Genomic DNA, 14,994 nt, shown 5'->3' on the forward strand with positions numbered 1-14,994 from the left:
GTCAGTATTGTCTACTCAGACCACAGCAGCTCTCCAGGGTCTCAGGCAGAAGTCTTTCACACCACCTACTTGCCTGGTCCCTTTAACTGGAGGTGCCGGGGATTGAACCTGGGACCTTCTGCATGCCAAGCAGATGCTCTACAAACTGAGCCACAGCCCCTCCCCTGGAAAAGCCCTAAAGCAGAGTACTAAGAAAGCAAGATGCCCAGATTTCTTTAAAGCAGCAGAGGGCCAGGTAAAACCCTCAATCGCTACAATATACTTCTGTCATTCAAAAACTAGAATAGAGAGAACAGAATAACCACCCTCTGCAAGAACAGAAGATGCTCTAGGGCATCATCTCTCAAGAGAGGTTCTCTGGCTGGGGATCAAACATGACAGAGAGGGACAATGCTTGCGCCTTGATTCTGAGTAGACGGGGATAGGCTGTTTAGTAGTGATGGAAATGCTCTCTGCATGTGTTTAATGATATTTTCTTTATTGCCACCTTGTTTTTTTTTTTACAGAACTCAACCTAAGCAAAGAAAGGAGATTCCAGTTCTAAGGCTTGTCACAGAGACCTTGTTTGATTTTAATGAATGCGTAACAATATTAAACAAAACAAGATGCCAACCCTTGTAGATCTGGAAGGCGCTCCCATTTGTTTAGTAATTTCTAATGGTCGAGCAATACTGCTTTAATTTTCTTGGAACTTACCTTGGCAATTGGATTTCTCTTTGAATTGTCTTCACCTTCTCTAATGGCAGCAGCAAACTTAATCCATTCTCGTTTTTGCCTCCGAAATGTTTTCCACCTTGCCACACCATTTTCATCCCATTCTTTCACCTGAATCCAAAAACATGCCAGCATTACTCAAACTGCTCTGAATTCTGAAGAAAATTAAAACCTCTATCCAAGCTATTGGCTGAACTCACATGATATCACAGGATGTTCACAAATAATTAACTTCTGTGATGGAAAAGGCAGTCATGAAATGCAGTGAACCAAGGCTGCTATTGCAAGGGAAATGGAGGTTAAGTTTGGTTGTGTAAAATATTAGAGATGAGAGTATACTGCCGCAAGACTGTAGAACGGGGATTTGGAGGTACTAAGGAAACTGAAGGCTATGGAGCCAAGCAGGCATAGATAGAAGGACTTCATGTGCTTTAAAGGTAGAGAGGCAGTCCACAACTGGGGAGTCAGAGATATCAGAGACAGTGATCTGAAAGAGGCAGATAGGTTGTGTGGAAAAACCTCAGACGGGGCCCATATGCAGGAAAGGTTGTGAACTGTAACTGAGAAGGAGTACAGAATTGAAGAAGACAGAATTTCACACATTGGTTCTAACGAAGTAGCCCACTCTATGTATACAAGTTTTCAATTCATTTATAACATGAAAGGTTTAAAAAATACACCAACAAATAGCAATATTAATTACATTTCAGCAATCAAATTACCTCAACATGAAAGCCAGTGCTGAATTCCAGGAGCACCTATGAAGGGAACAAGAAGAATAGAGTAAGTACAATGCACTTTTTGGTAAATTTCCACTGATAAGGCGCCTAATATGCAAAACAAAACAATCCTTCTCCAAACCTCCACCTTACCAGCACTATAGAGTTAAACTCCATTTTAGGGTTGCCAGGTCTCCCAATATAGCAGGAGACTTCTTGGCAACCTGTTCTGTTTCAGATTCTGGCAGGAGGAAATGGGGAAGGTTAGGTGCACTGACAAACCAGAAGTGATGTCAACATGTCAGAAGTGATATCAACATAAAAACTGGAAGTGATGTAATGGATGCTCCAGGATTTAGAAGAACACTGTGGTTTTACCATAGAGTTTCTGTGAATCCTAGTGTGTTCTATAATGTTATTTCCAGATTTTACCAGAAGTGATGTCAACATGCCAGCATGACACTGGTATGCCAGACCCCACCCCTGATAGATCTCAGGGGTTGCTGGCAGTGGCCTGGCAACCATATTTACCTCATTGATAGCCTGAATGTCTTCATATACATTAGTGATGGCACCCACTGATGTGCTTGATTTTAAATCTTGGGAATAATATCCAAATGACCTTGAACGGAACAGAACAAAACTAGATGTTTCTACTTGCTCCCTACCAGCATTGAACTGAAATAATTTTGGGCAGGCAGCACACAACAATGTGCCCTCAGTGTGGCCATTTACACAGCCTTTCTCTTCTGTGTCTGATTTTGGCACTCTCTCCCTGGGCCATGCAGAGAGAAAACCCCTCTGCATCCCTTGGAAACAGAAGCCAAACAATATCTCTCCCCAAAGCAAAGAGCCAGCCCTGGCTTTCTTGAGATTCCTTGAGGTGCTTCCTTTACTGTAGGATAGTGTTGCTAACCTCCAGGCAAGGTCTGGAGATCTCCTAGAATTACAACTGATCTCCAGACTACAGAGATCAATTCCCCTGGACAAAATGGCTTGTTTGGAGGGTGGATTCTATGGCATGATATCCTGCTGAGGTCCCTCCCCTCCCCCAGCCCCATCCTTCCCAGGCTCCAACCCCAAAATCTCCAGGAATTTACCAACTCAGAGTTGGTAACCCTACATGAGGATGCTTAGTTTGGGACTTCCCAATGTTTTCTGAAACCTTCCTAATATTTCATAATTTGCCCTTGGCCTCATGGCATTCAGTTTCTGACTAGCAGCTCATCAGAAAGCCATTTTGTGATGGAGGCCATGGTCTTTTCTTAAAATTCCAAAAATGCTCAAAGGATCAATAAGCTTGGGGACCCTGAGATAGATAAAAAAGATATAGTTGACGGGTCATATTCTCCCCCGGGCTGCTATCGTATAAGCCCATACCAACCACATTATCTTTTCTTTCTCAGTCCACTTTCCCCCTTTGTGTCACTGCCCTCTGGCTTAAAATACAGCTTCATGCAACTTTCATTAACAGGACTAATACTATTTCTTATAAATGTGATTTTCCCACACTGAGTAGGTTAAATGAATAAAGGGGAAAAAAACCCTGTATCTGCCTATCCATCATTCAGTCAACTTACAGTGAATGCATGTCCAGTCCATGTATACTGAACTCTTGATGGTTATAGTTATATTTATATATGTGTGTTCAGTAGGATTGCCAGAACCAGGTTGGGAAATACCTGGAGGTTTGGGGGGTGGAGCCTTAGGTATGGTTTGGAGAGGGGAGGGACTTCAATTCCATGGAGTCCAATTGCTAAAGCGACCATTTTCTCCAGGGGAACTAATCTCTGTTGCCTGGAGATCAGTTGTAATAGTGGGACATCTCCAGCCACCACCTGGAGGCTGGCAACCTTAGTGTTCAGTAATTCTAATATTACATTCAATGCCGGTACAGAGGAACATGTGATTTAGACCCCATATTTATCCAGGTCCTGATCCCTGGTTTCATTTGTCAAGTGAATGTATGTTGGCTCTTACAAACAGATGTACACACAAACATGATGGATTCATTGTAATACGTGAATGGTGCTGCTGTCCATCCTTACAACCATGAACATAAAATACAAATCAAATAAAAATTCTGCTGTAACGTAACTTGTTGTAACGTAACATCAGATAACAAACAGATTGTTCCCCCATTAAAAAAGCTAATGTTTTGCTATTTACGACTGGCTGCTATTTTGACTTCTGAATTAAAACCCAAGAAATGAAACCCAAAAACGCAAGAATTAAAAAAAAGCCAAGAGAAAAGAAACCCAAGAATTGAACCCCAAGAAATTATAGCAAAGGAAATAATTGCAAATCTGAGAATGCAGATATTGGATAGAAATGAAATCATGCCTAGATAATCACAAGAGCTTCAACCAGAGATGCATGCACCCAGTAAAAAATAAAAACAAACCAATGCTAAGAGAAAATTTTTTACATCAAAAGGTGTAACTCAGTCTTATTAAGGGAAAGCTTTATTCTGATTCCACAATATAGATTTTCCTTTTTTGGCAAAACTAGTGAGAGAAGGGGTGATCTCAGTGGAAGCTTTGCTGGAAGCAGCATTTTGTTTTGCTACTTCATCAAACAGTGTTCCACATTTTTAAGGACTAGAAATGTGCTTTTAAAAAATGAACTGAGATTCTGAGGAGGCTAAATAGTATTAAAGGTATCTAGGTTTGTGCGTTCTTATTGAACCAGCAGATGAATAGAGACTGGAGTGTAAGAACACTGTTTCAGACAAATGTTCTAGTCTCGCTCCAATGGAACTCAGCCATAGTTTTGCCCAGAATCCAGAGGACCACACACACATGCACACCCACCCACACCCACACACAAAGCAGTTTTAGACGCTCCACTTTCTGACTGCAAGTCTTTACTTGACTAACAAACCTCTCCCAAAATGTTTTTGGGAACAGCCTTGAAGATAGCATGAGTACATATGAGCGTGTGCTTGTAGAAGCTGGTTTTTAATATTTTAAACTTGGTTTCTGTGTTTATATCAGGGGTGGGGAACGTCAGGCCCTGGGGCTGTTTAAGGCCCGCAAAATCATTTGGTCTGGCCCTTTGTGGGTCCTGGCAGATCTCTAGCTCAGAAGGATCTAAGACTGGCGATCTGCCCCCTCCCGCGGACGGGAATAGCCTCTATTCAAGGTGGATGTGAGTTTGTTTTGCCGAGAAAAGGAACCCTTTCCCCCCCTTGCGGAAGAGTCATTAGCTATGGAGCTGCTAGGACCGCCCAAGAAACTGTATTAACCCTTTCCCACCCGGGCCATGGAGAAACGTATTCCCTCTTTATAAAAGAGGGCTGGGGGTGGAAGTGGCGACAATGGAGGGGTTAAAGGAGGCAAGGCCAGAATACACGCGAGGGTGAGGGTGGGGGGCTGCGAGTTCTTAGCCAGTGTGTCCTCATTTCACCCCTGCAGGCGGAGGTAGCAGGAGCCGGCTGTAGAATCTGGCAGCAACCATGCAGAGCAGGAGCAACTCGGGCGTGCGGCTGGACGACTAAGCCTGGCTGGTGCAACAGACCATTCTGTGCCACCAGGTGGGCGAGTGTGCCACTGGTTGGATGCCTGCCTGCTTGCCCGTGCCGGGGGGGGGGTCATCTGGGGCAGCTGCCTGCTTGGGGCTTGTCGGCTAATTTTTAAGTTGATAATTTTGTATAGCCCACGAATGAAGTTATAAATATCCAAATTGCCCTTGGTGGTAAAAAGATTCCCCACCCCTGGTTTATATGAACAAAACGTGCTGGTGAATTAAGGCTGCCAGCTCCAGATTGGGAAATATCTGGAGATTTGTGGGGTGAAGCCTGAGGAGGTCAGGGTTTGGGGAGGGGAGGGACTTCAATGGGATATAGTGCCATAGAGTCCACCCTTCAAAGTTGCCATTTTCTCCAGGTGATCTCTGTCGCCTGGAGATCAGTTGTAATAGTGGGAGATCTCCAGCCACTACCTGGAAGTTGGTGACCCTATGGTGAATAGCCCAACTTTTTTATGATAGCCCTTAACATTATTATGCATTTAATTCTACAGTCAATGGAAAGTTGGTAGTGTGCTATTAGATCCTCTCTGCCTGAGATCAGAACCAACTAGAACTAAAGATTACAAAATTTAGCTCAGTCCAATAATTTTCATAACACAGTAACATGTGTTGCAGCCAAAGGAGTTATTTGCAATGGAAAAAAAATACATGTTGTGGCAAAATGATTGTGACAAAATCCGTTCTCATTTACTCTGGGAATGGTAACATTTGCTTCCATTTTCTTCCCTTGCAATACTAATGCAGGCATAGTGGGACACTTGTAGGGGGGAGAGTTGGCAGGTGGGAGGGAGATGCTAACCTTTCCTCCACTGATTCTCCCTTGCAAATGCCATTTCTCAAGCAGTTTTAGCTATTTTTTCCTCATCTAAGGTCTGAAGTCAGCAGCTGAAGGAGGAAAAAAATTCCTTTGGAGGGATTTGTAAGGAAGGGTTAGAAGGGACAAGAAGAGTAGAGAATCCAACCCTCCTGCCTGCAGATCTCCCCCTGTTAGGTCTCCCTTTCATCACATTCCTGTTATCACAACAAAGATTTTCCCCCAAGATGAACATCTAGTCTGTTTTATGAGCTGCTTGACATGTTCTAACATCCGCCTATATTTCCACTCCCTATACATTGGTTCTTTTCTGCAAAGGCCATTTGTTAGACTGCAGGGGGAAAAAGCAATAATGCACTTGAGAGCTTCATACAGTTTAGGCTCTGAGGATGACAGAGATTTTATTGTGTATTTCTGAGCACATAAATACCCTTAAAATATTTATTTATTTATTCATTTACAAAATTTATATTCTGCCTTTTTTTCCTCGCAAAGGCTCCTAAGGCGGCTAACAATTTAATGCATATGTGGTCACATTTAAAAAACATTAGAACACCCCCTAAACACATATCATTAAAACAAGTAAAATAGAGTTAAAGTAAGTACAAAGACATGAAAACAGCAATTAAAACATTGGGCAGGAAGCAGGGAACACCCAGGGAACACCAAACCAAACAAAAAAGTCTTTACTCACTATTGGAAGATGGCAACAGAAAGGAACAGATAAAACTCCCTGGGGACAGAATTCTAGAGCATTGGTGCCATGTAGGGTTGCCAACCTCCAGGTACTAGCTGGAGATCTCCTGCTATTACAACTGATCTCCAGCTGATAGAGATCAGTCCACCTGGAGAAAATTGCTGCTTTGGCCATTGGACTCTATGGCATTGAAATCCCTTCCCTCCCCAAACCCTGCCCTCCTCAGGCTCCACCCCAAAAACCTCCTGCTGGTGCCAAAGAGGGTCCTGGCAACCCTAGTGCCATGAAAGAGAGGGCCCTCTCCTGGGTTGCCACTGTCTAATCTCAGAAGGAGGGGGCACACAAAGCAGGGCCTCCAAAGGTGACCATGCAGGTATTAATGGAATTGGGCAGATAACACAGTTTTGAAAGGTAATGGACTTAACAACTACTTTCCTAGGAATGTGGAAAGAAAAAAACTTTGCACCCCCATGTATACACTCTTATGTTATGCAATATTACCCTCTATGCAATATAACCACCTATTTTACCATTGGTATACCTGTACTCTGCTGCCTCATTCCCAAAGCAAAACATAATCAATTTTTACTTGGGATAGAGAACTTTCAGAAGCAACTTTTCCTCCTATGTTAAGGGTCATGCTGTTAGTCCTTTCCTTCATTATTTAATTGCAAAAAAATGTAGCTGAATTTAACTCAGGACCTCTCCCAAGATAATGGAGGCTCCATGTTTGTGATTTTGATCCCCTTGAAGGAAAGGGAGATACAAATGGAATGGACGAATGAATCTATGGGATACCAGCACACTTGGGAGGACATTAGTAATTGATTTCATGAGAGATGTATTTGCAAAAGTTATTTATACATTCATGTATTATTTATTTTGGTTATTTCTTAGCTGCCTCTCCAGAACACTTCTTGAAGTGATTTTTCAACAGATTTAATATAACACAAAGCAATAAAAAGTCAACCAGTCATTAAAATTGTCAAATAGTAGCATTAAATGATAAATACAACCCCAAACCACTACAAAAACACATCAACCATGCAATCCTGAAAGGGGAGGGGGCGAAGCACCATAGGCGCAGCATAACCCCATGCCGTGTCTGTGCCACTTTGCCCCATGATAAAGTGGCATGGACACCGGTGTAGAGGCACTTACACTGGTGCTGGAGAGCGACACAACAGTGCGGGCCTCAGCCGCTGCCACACAGACAGCAAAAACCCAGAAGCGAGTGCCCGCACCGGTGTCAGAGGGTATTCCCGGGGCACAGCTGATGTCAGTCAGCTTCAAAGTCCCTTTCAGACCAGGAACACCCCTGTACACTGCAGCATTGCCATGAAGGAGTTTCACGGTTTCTGTTTTTAAATACTTTATTTTGTGTATTTTCAGGCAGGGAAGCCTCTGAGGAGGCAGTGCAACTGTGCTGCTCCTGACCATTGACTAACTACCCCCCTTCAGGAATGGGCTGCCCAAACATTAAAAAGAAAAAAAGAAAGTTATAATGGAATGTTGTTAGCTAGGCTACTTTTCCAGATTTAAATCAATTGACCTAGCAGTCTGACTTTCGAAATCTGATATGGATATCTCATCTCAGCATGTGCTCTTGGATCTAGGGTAGCCAACTCCAGGTTGTAAAATTCCTGGAAATCTGAGGGTGAACCCTAGTGAGAGTGGCATTTGGGAATGGGAGGGGCCTCATTGGGTTATAATTAGGGATGCCAGCCTCCAGGTGGGATCTGGGGATCTCCCAGAATTACAGCTCATCTCCAGACCACAGAGATCAATTCCCCTGGAGAAAATGGATGCTTTGAAGGGTAGCCTCTATGGCATTGCACCCCACTGAGGTCACTGTCCCCCCCAGGCTCCACCCCCAAATCTCCAGGAATTTACCAACCTGGAGCTGGCAACCCTACCCCCCATGCCCCGCTGGTGGCCATGCCCCGCTGGTGGCCAGAGGTGACCTGGCAACGCTAGGTATAATGCCATTGAGTCCATCGTCCAAACAAGATATTTTCTCCAGGGTAACCAATTTCAGTAGACTGGAGATAAATTGTAATTCTGGGAGCTCGCCAGGCCCCAACTGAAGATTGACAATCTACTTGGATCTGCTGGAGAAGTTCTGTGTGCAAAAGGGGGACAATTTTTGCTAATCCCTGCTCCTATGACTACTCATGCTGACTCCCCTCTCACGCATTTTGGGGGGCATTTTTCCTGCTGTGCAAGAAATTCTTTCTGTCTGCAGAAACCTTCTGGTGGATTCAAGCCAACATTTCTTCACCTTATGAGCACCAGATTGGAACTGGTTTTTTCTACTCAAGAAATCAAAGGAAGCCTCTGTTGAATAAAGTTTCTGAATAAAGTTTAAACTTTTGAATAAAGTAATTGAAAAGTAATCCTAGCATTCAAGCTGGTTGAAATGTTCAAGAAGCAAGTTTTACAGAAGTGTGCAAAGTGGGTAGGGTTGCCAACCTCCAGATGGATATCTCCTGCTATTACAACTGATCTCTAACTGATAGAGATCAGTTCACCTGGAGAAAATGACCCCTTTGGCAAAGGGACTCTATGGCATTGAAGTCCCTCCCCTCCCCAAACCCCACTCTCCTCAGGCTCTGCCTCAAAAATCTCCAGGTATTTCCCACCCGGAACTGGCAACTCTAAAAGTGGAGATCTTCCCACACCTCCTGTCTGAAGCAGTATGAGGAGCAGGATTGCCAGCTCCAGGTTGGGAAATTTGGGGGGTGAAGCTTGAGGAAGGCGGGGTTTGGAGAGGGGAGGGACTTCAATGCCATAGAGTACAATTGCCAAAGCAGCCATTTTCTCCAGGGGAACTGATCTCTGTCACCTGGAGATCAATTGTAATAGCGGGAGATCTCCAGCCACCACTTGGAGGTTGGCAGTCCTTAGGAGGAATGTAAGGCTGAATATGGCATCAATATCATAATGTCATTTATTTATTTAGGAGATCGTTATGCTTCTTCTCCAGAATCCTGCTCAAGGCAGCTTCTAATTAAAATACTAAATTATCAAAAAAACAAGCCATTAAAGCAATAGTCTTGCATTTGGAGGCACTATTATGAACATTTGCATAAACTATTGATAATGGTGTTGATGTCACAACATTTACTCTTTTACAACTACTTAAAACTTTACTGAAATTAATGACCCCTAGTAACTTTGGTTTCTTGTGGACAGGAATGTTGGGGTCATTAAAAACAACAGGAAAAACTACATCCAAGCACTGGGTTGTGGGTCAAAGAAGGATAAACAAGTATGTGAAAGTAGGCCTACACAATCAGAAAGATGTTCACAAAGGATATTAGAGCTGGCAATTTATGACAGTCATTAGTCTGTTAAAGCCTTACATTAAACTTGTGTATATGCCAGTTTTAACATCCACTGTCACTGAAGAAATCCATTCAAACAGGCATATTTCATTAGAAACGAAATAACCAAGGAAGTGCTACTTTGCCCATAAAGATGGGTGTGGACTACATTCAGCAAGCATGGGGCTATTTAAAGTTAGTGTTGGGCTTTGTCTTGTCATCCCGTGAGAAAGTCCTAAGGTGTACCTTCTATTCTCTGCTATTTTGGCTCAAGCTCAGTGGATGGTTTTAATTTATTCAGCCCTTTCTGTTTGCAAGATGCATTACTACTGGGTTCGCTTTCAAAACAATGTTGTGATACAGCTCACTGTTTCACTTTAGATAGGGAATTGAAACTGGGAGATAGTGACTTACCTAAGGGGGGAATGAAGTTAATCCTGCACCCACAGAACTTGAACCTAAGCCTCCCAGCAGCAAATTCAGCTGCCTATCTACCGGACTACTCTGATCACCTCTTTAAACACGCGTATTGCCAAAGCTTGCTGACCTTGTTATCATCTCTACTAACCCTTAATGTTCTGATGCTCTAATGCTGTACATATTCTTCAAAGGCTGTTTGCAGTGATGTGCCAAAAGCTAATCAGGGTGAAATCAGGGTGTGGTGGTGGGAACTATCTTAGTGGGAGCCATTTTTCCTGCAGCTGCCATAGGCTGAGGAGAGTCACATGGACAGGCAGTGGAAGTGGTTGTGAAATGGGCAAGCTCCTGTAAGCATGACATACATGTATCCCAAATGTATGGCCATACCAATCTGTAGTCTCAGACTGACTACCTATTATTCATTAATGGATTTTGTTAGGACAACAAGGGAATTTATTGCTTAAAGGCCTGGTGTCTTCTTCCCTACAACTGTCAGAGCTTTCCTTGATTTGGTGGCTGCTATTTGATGGTCGCATACTAGGGTTGCCAGGTCCCTCTTCGCCACCGGCAGGAGGTTTCTGGGGCAGAGCCTTTGGAGGGTGGGGTTTGGGGAGGGACTTCAATACCATAGAGACCAATTGCCAAAGCGGCCATTTTCTCCAGGTGAACTGCTTTCTATAGGCTGGAAATTAGTTGTAATAGCAGGAGATCTTCAGCTAGTACCTGGAGGTTGGCAACCCTTTCACCCATTCCTGCCATCCCTTAAAGAGATGTGAAGGCCTGGAAAAAAACTGGGGGGAAAGCAGACAAAATGTTTTTCTGATTTTTTCTGAGGAGACTTTTTCCAGTTTTCCAATGGAACATATAACTAAACATCTTTGAAATATTTTCTCATTTACAATGAGTAAAATGCTTCTTGAGGCAAGGTTTTTCAAACTGAAAATGCATTGTATGAAAGCATCTGAGGACTTCCTTAATTTTTCCAATAGAAAGCTTAGGGAATATTGGGGGGGGGGGAACCCTCTTGTGACATATAATCTGTTTTTGAGTGACAAACTCTTGTTTTACAAGCATTTCACTCATTCCAGATGTATGTGTGTGTAAAGTTTTCCTTGGTGGTCTCCCATCCGAGTTCTGACCCAGCTTAACTTCTGAGATCTGATGAGATCAGGCTATCCTACACCATCCCACACCCCCATTCCAAAGGCACAGCATAAAAAAGTCTAAGGAGTTTCTCAATCCCAATGCATTGTGAAATTTTGAGGAGTGCCGAAGAAAAAATTTATATTATATGTATATTATGGACATATACATAATCAATATCATATGTATATTATGGACATATACATAACCATTTTCAAGAAAAAATGTGGTTTAACTGTAAATTATTTTGGCAACAATTAATATGCTATAATGTGTTTAATGATATTATATTATTAAAGAGTTTAGGAGTTTCAATGTTGTGAAGTTTAACTTACAGTCCAAACATGCTGCCTGTCCTACTTACTGTGACTCTATGAGAGAGTTTCTGTCTAAATCCACTTTACAGAATTTGTTTCTGCCACCAACTTTTATTTTTTCCTACCTCTCAGATGGCAAAACTTAAAGATACATGTTCTATGGTAGCATAGGGTGCAGCAGTTTGCAAGTCTTTCTCAAGTATTGGGTGTATATGCATTTTTTCCTATAGAAAAAATGAAGATATTTACACTTTCAAATTCCATTAATATGGCAAACAGTACAATTTTATATGCTAAGTTATACATGATGCACTTGTTCAACCAGCAGAAGAAGCTTAGAATCAAAATGGAAAGTAAGTATTGCATATATTTAAATTTCCTCCCAAATTTTCATTTTTTTCCTGAAAAAACAAGGGGAAGATCTATTCCCCCCCAAACATGCAACTTCAAAATTTCCAGAAACTTTACATCTCTCTGTCCCTGAGAACGAGATGAACAGAAAAGGCTATAGAGATTGGAAATGAGATGTACTGTTGACTCTTACCTTGAGAATAGGTTATTTGAATAATCTGTGTATTAAGTCCAGGAAATAAATTTTGCTGCATTAATTTTGCCACAACATTTTAATAGACTTGCCATGCCACTGTCAATAGGGTGGGGAGTTTCTTTGGACTTTGAGAAAGGAAGGAAGATGCACCACAGAGCAGTGATTGTTAATGCACTCCAGAGCTTTAAGATGCACATTAAATTTTGCTGCCTGTAAAGATTTCTCATTCCTTTCACTGAAGGAATGAAAGTCCAGCATCATAAGCTATTAAAGTGACTACATACAGGATTTCCACGAGCACATTAAAGCATATATAGAACTTGGGACTGGGGTGCCAATATGGAGTTCCAAGAGAAGAAGATCATGTGTGCGCTATGTGCCGTCAAGTCGCTTCTGACTTAGGGTGACCCTATGAATTAAAGGGAAGCCATAAATTTTGAAATGACAGAATGAGAGTAATGGGCAAAGAACCCAAACAATATTTATTTCAGTAACCATAGGTTAGTCAAGCTTACTCAAGGAGTGAATATTGTACATATTTGAACCGAAATCCCCAAATTCTGAACAGTTATTCTACCTTTGCTCAGATGCAGCTGAGAATAGCTTTAGTTCCTTTGCTTTAATGTCGTTGCTTTGCAATTTCTACTTCAAAGCTATTTTTTTTACAAACATGAATTAATTAACTATTATCAGAGTGCCAGACATTATGTGCCATGATGGAAAACACTCTGCTCCACCTTCTTGCCTCCAAATGACTGAACATGCCCTTAATTCCTGATTTATTCTCTTTCCCACAGCCATTCGTTTTAGGGGTTGAGCCTGCTTTCTTTGAAGTAAAGCCCTAGCACTGCTGTGAACAGGGCTGAGCATTTCAAGCACATTACGTTATTAGTCATCCATGTGCCATTTTAGCATGTAGTTGTGTCAGCACTTTGGGCTGTATATTCCATCCCTGAGCCAAAACTCCCACTGAGCAAGATTAGATCTTCCTTTTCATTAAATTGACTTCTAGAGTTCTGTAACTCCAGTCGCCAAAATCCTGCCAGATGGCGTCACCAAGCCTAAACACTGTTATATGATTAGGATTCCCACTGAAATCAACCGCAACTCAGAGTGACACATCTGCCTCTACATGTGTTCATGATTAGTGCCTCACTATCTAGATACCTGTGCTCAAGTAATTTTTAGTAAGAACTATTTCGCTGTTTTTAAAAAGAGCATCATTTAAATAAAAGCTTTGCTCCACAGTTACACTGAATTAATTTAAATTCTTTATTTGGTGATGCTTGAACTTGATGCCTGCATACTCTCACACTGGTATTCAGGGTGCACAGGTGGAAACAGGCTTCTGCACATATCCATCCAGATAGGCATCTTCCTTTCGATGTTCATTGGAATCCCACTCAACCAGCTAGATGCATCTTTTGATGTGGTTGGGGATGTTTATCCTCCTCTACAATCATGAATTGCATGCACATCTAGTTGCACATCTAGTTGCATACAAGTAGAACTGCACTGAAGCCTCTATATTATCACTATACTGGACTGTTTGTTCTCATGAGGAAGCTCAACTTGGAATTTGCTTCTATTCATTCATTGTCAGAAGAATTACCGTACTTCATTTACACAGTGTATTGTGCGTTATGAGCCAAATCCTGCATCCTGAAAATTAAGTTCAGCATCAATATTCAGAGCTAATGCTATTTTTTTTTGTTTAAAACTACTCAATCAGAGCTAGGCTTCAAATTTGGCAAGATTGGTTTCTAATGTCTTTGAAAACTTGCCGCTTCCCTTCAAGCTAATGGGTGCTAACCATATTCAGCCTTGCAAATCTAAGATATTCTTATTCAGGGTCAATATTCCTTCTATACTTTTGGATATATGTTGTGGTTTTCTTGGGCTGCAGTGAACTGAAATGCCCTTAAGTTCCTGTGGTCACTTTAACTGATAATTTATACATGTGGCAAATTGACTGTCTGCTTGCCCAGGTTATTGTTTGGCATGCCAAATCTCAATGCACATTGGAAAGGTTTGCAGTAGTGAGGCATTTTGTGGCTCATGACTGTGACCAGCTTTTTAAACTGACCCAGTCACTAGATGTATAGAATCATAGACTTGAAAGGGGCCATAAAGGCCATGTAGTCCAACCCCCTGCTCAATGCAGGAACAGCCTAAAGCATCCCTGACAAGTGTTCGTCCAGCCACTGCTTGAAGACTGCCAGAGAGGGGGAGCTCACCACCTCCCTAGGCAGCCGATTCCTCTGCTGAACTACTCTTACTGTAACCCCCACACCCAAATATTGAGCTGGTATCTTTCTGTCCATAATTTAAACCCATTATTGCAAGTCCTATCCTCTGTTGCCAGCAGGAACAGCTCCCTGCCCTCCTACATGGGCTGATCTTTCAAATACTTAAATACTCATGTCCCCCCTCAACCACCTGTTCTCCAGACTGAACATTCCCAAGTCCCTCAGTCTTTCTTCGTAGGGCTTGGTCTCCAGGCCCCTCATCATCCTCATTGCTTTCTTCTGCACCCGCTCCATTTTGTCCACATCCTTTTTGAGGTGAGGCCTCCAAAACTGCACACAGTACTCCAGGTGTGGCCTGACCAATGCAGTGTACAGTGGGACTATGACATCTTTTGATTTGGATATTATGCCCCTGTTGATATACCTCAAGACCACATTAGCCTTTTTGCCACTGCATCACAGTGACTGCTCATATTTAGCTTACAGTCCACCCCAAGATCTTGGTCACACACACTGC

At 42.4% G+C, this 14,994-nt stretch overlaps 1 protein-coding gene across 1 annotated transcript in view; it reads right to left on the bottom strand.

Moving 5' to 3' along the window:
• Positions 1 to 14,994, bottom strand: part of LOC130481800 (desmoglein-1-beta-like) — a 45,269-nt gene that overhangs the window by 23,327 nt on the left and 6,948 nt on the right. Inside the window, exons 2-3 of the mRNA XM_056854580.1 lie at positions 1,437 to 1,472; positions 697 to 825 (exon numbers count right to left, since the gene is read on the bottom strand). Coding sequence (XP_056710558.1) covers positions 697 to 825; positions 1,437 to 1,472 — 165 coding nt within the window. The remainder of the gene's footprint in view (positions 1 to 696; positions 826 to 1,436; positions 1,473 to 14,994) is intronic.

The sequence above is a fragment of the Euleptes europaea genome, chromosome 8 (assembly GCF_029931775.1).
Source record: "Euleptes europaea isolate rEulEur1 chromosome 8, rEulEur1.hap1, whole genome shotgun sequence".
In the NCBI taxonomy this organism is placed as follows: domain Eukaryota; kingdom Metazoa; phylum Chordata; class Lepidosauria; order Squamata; family Sphaerodactylidae; genus Euleptes; species Euleptes europaea.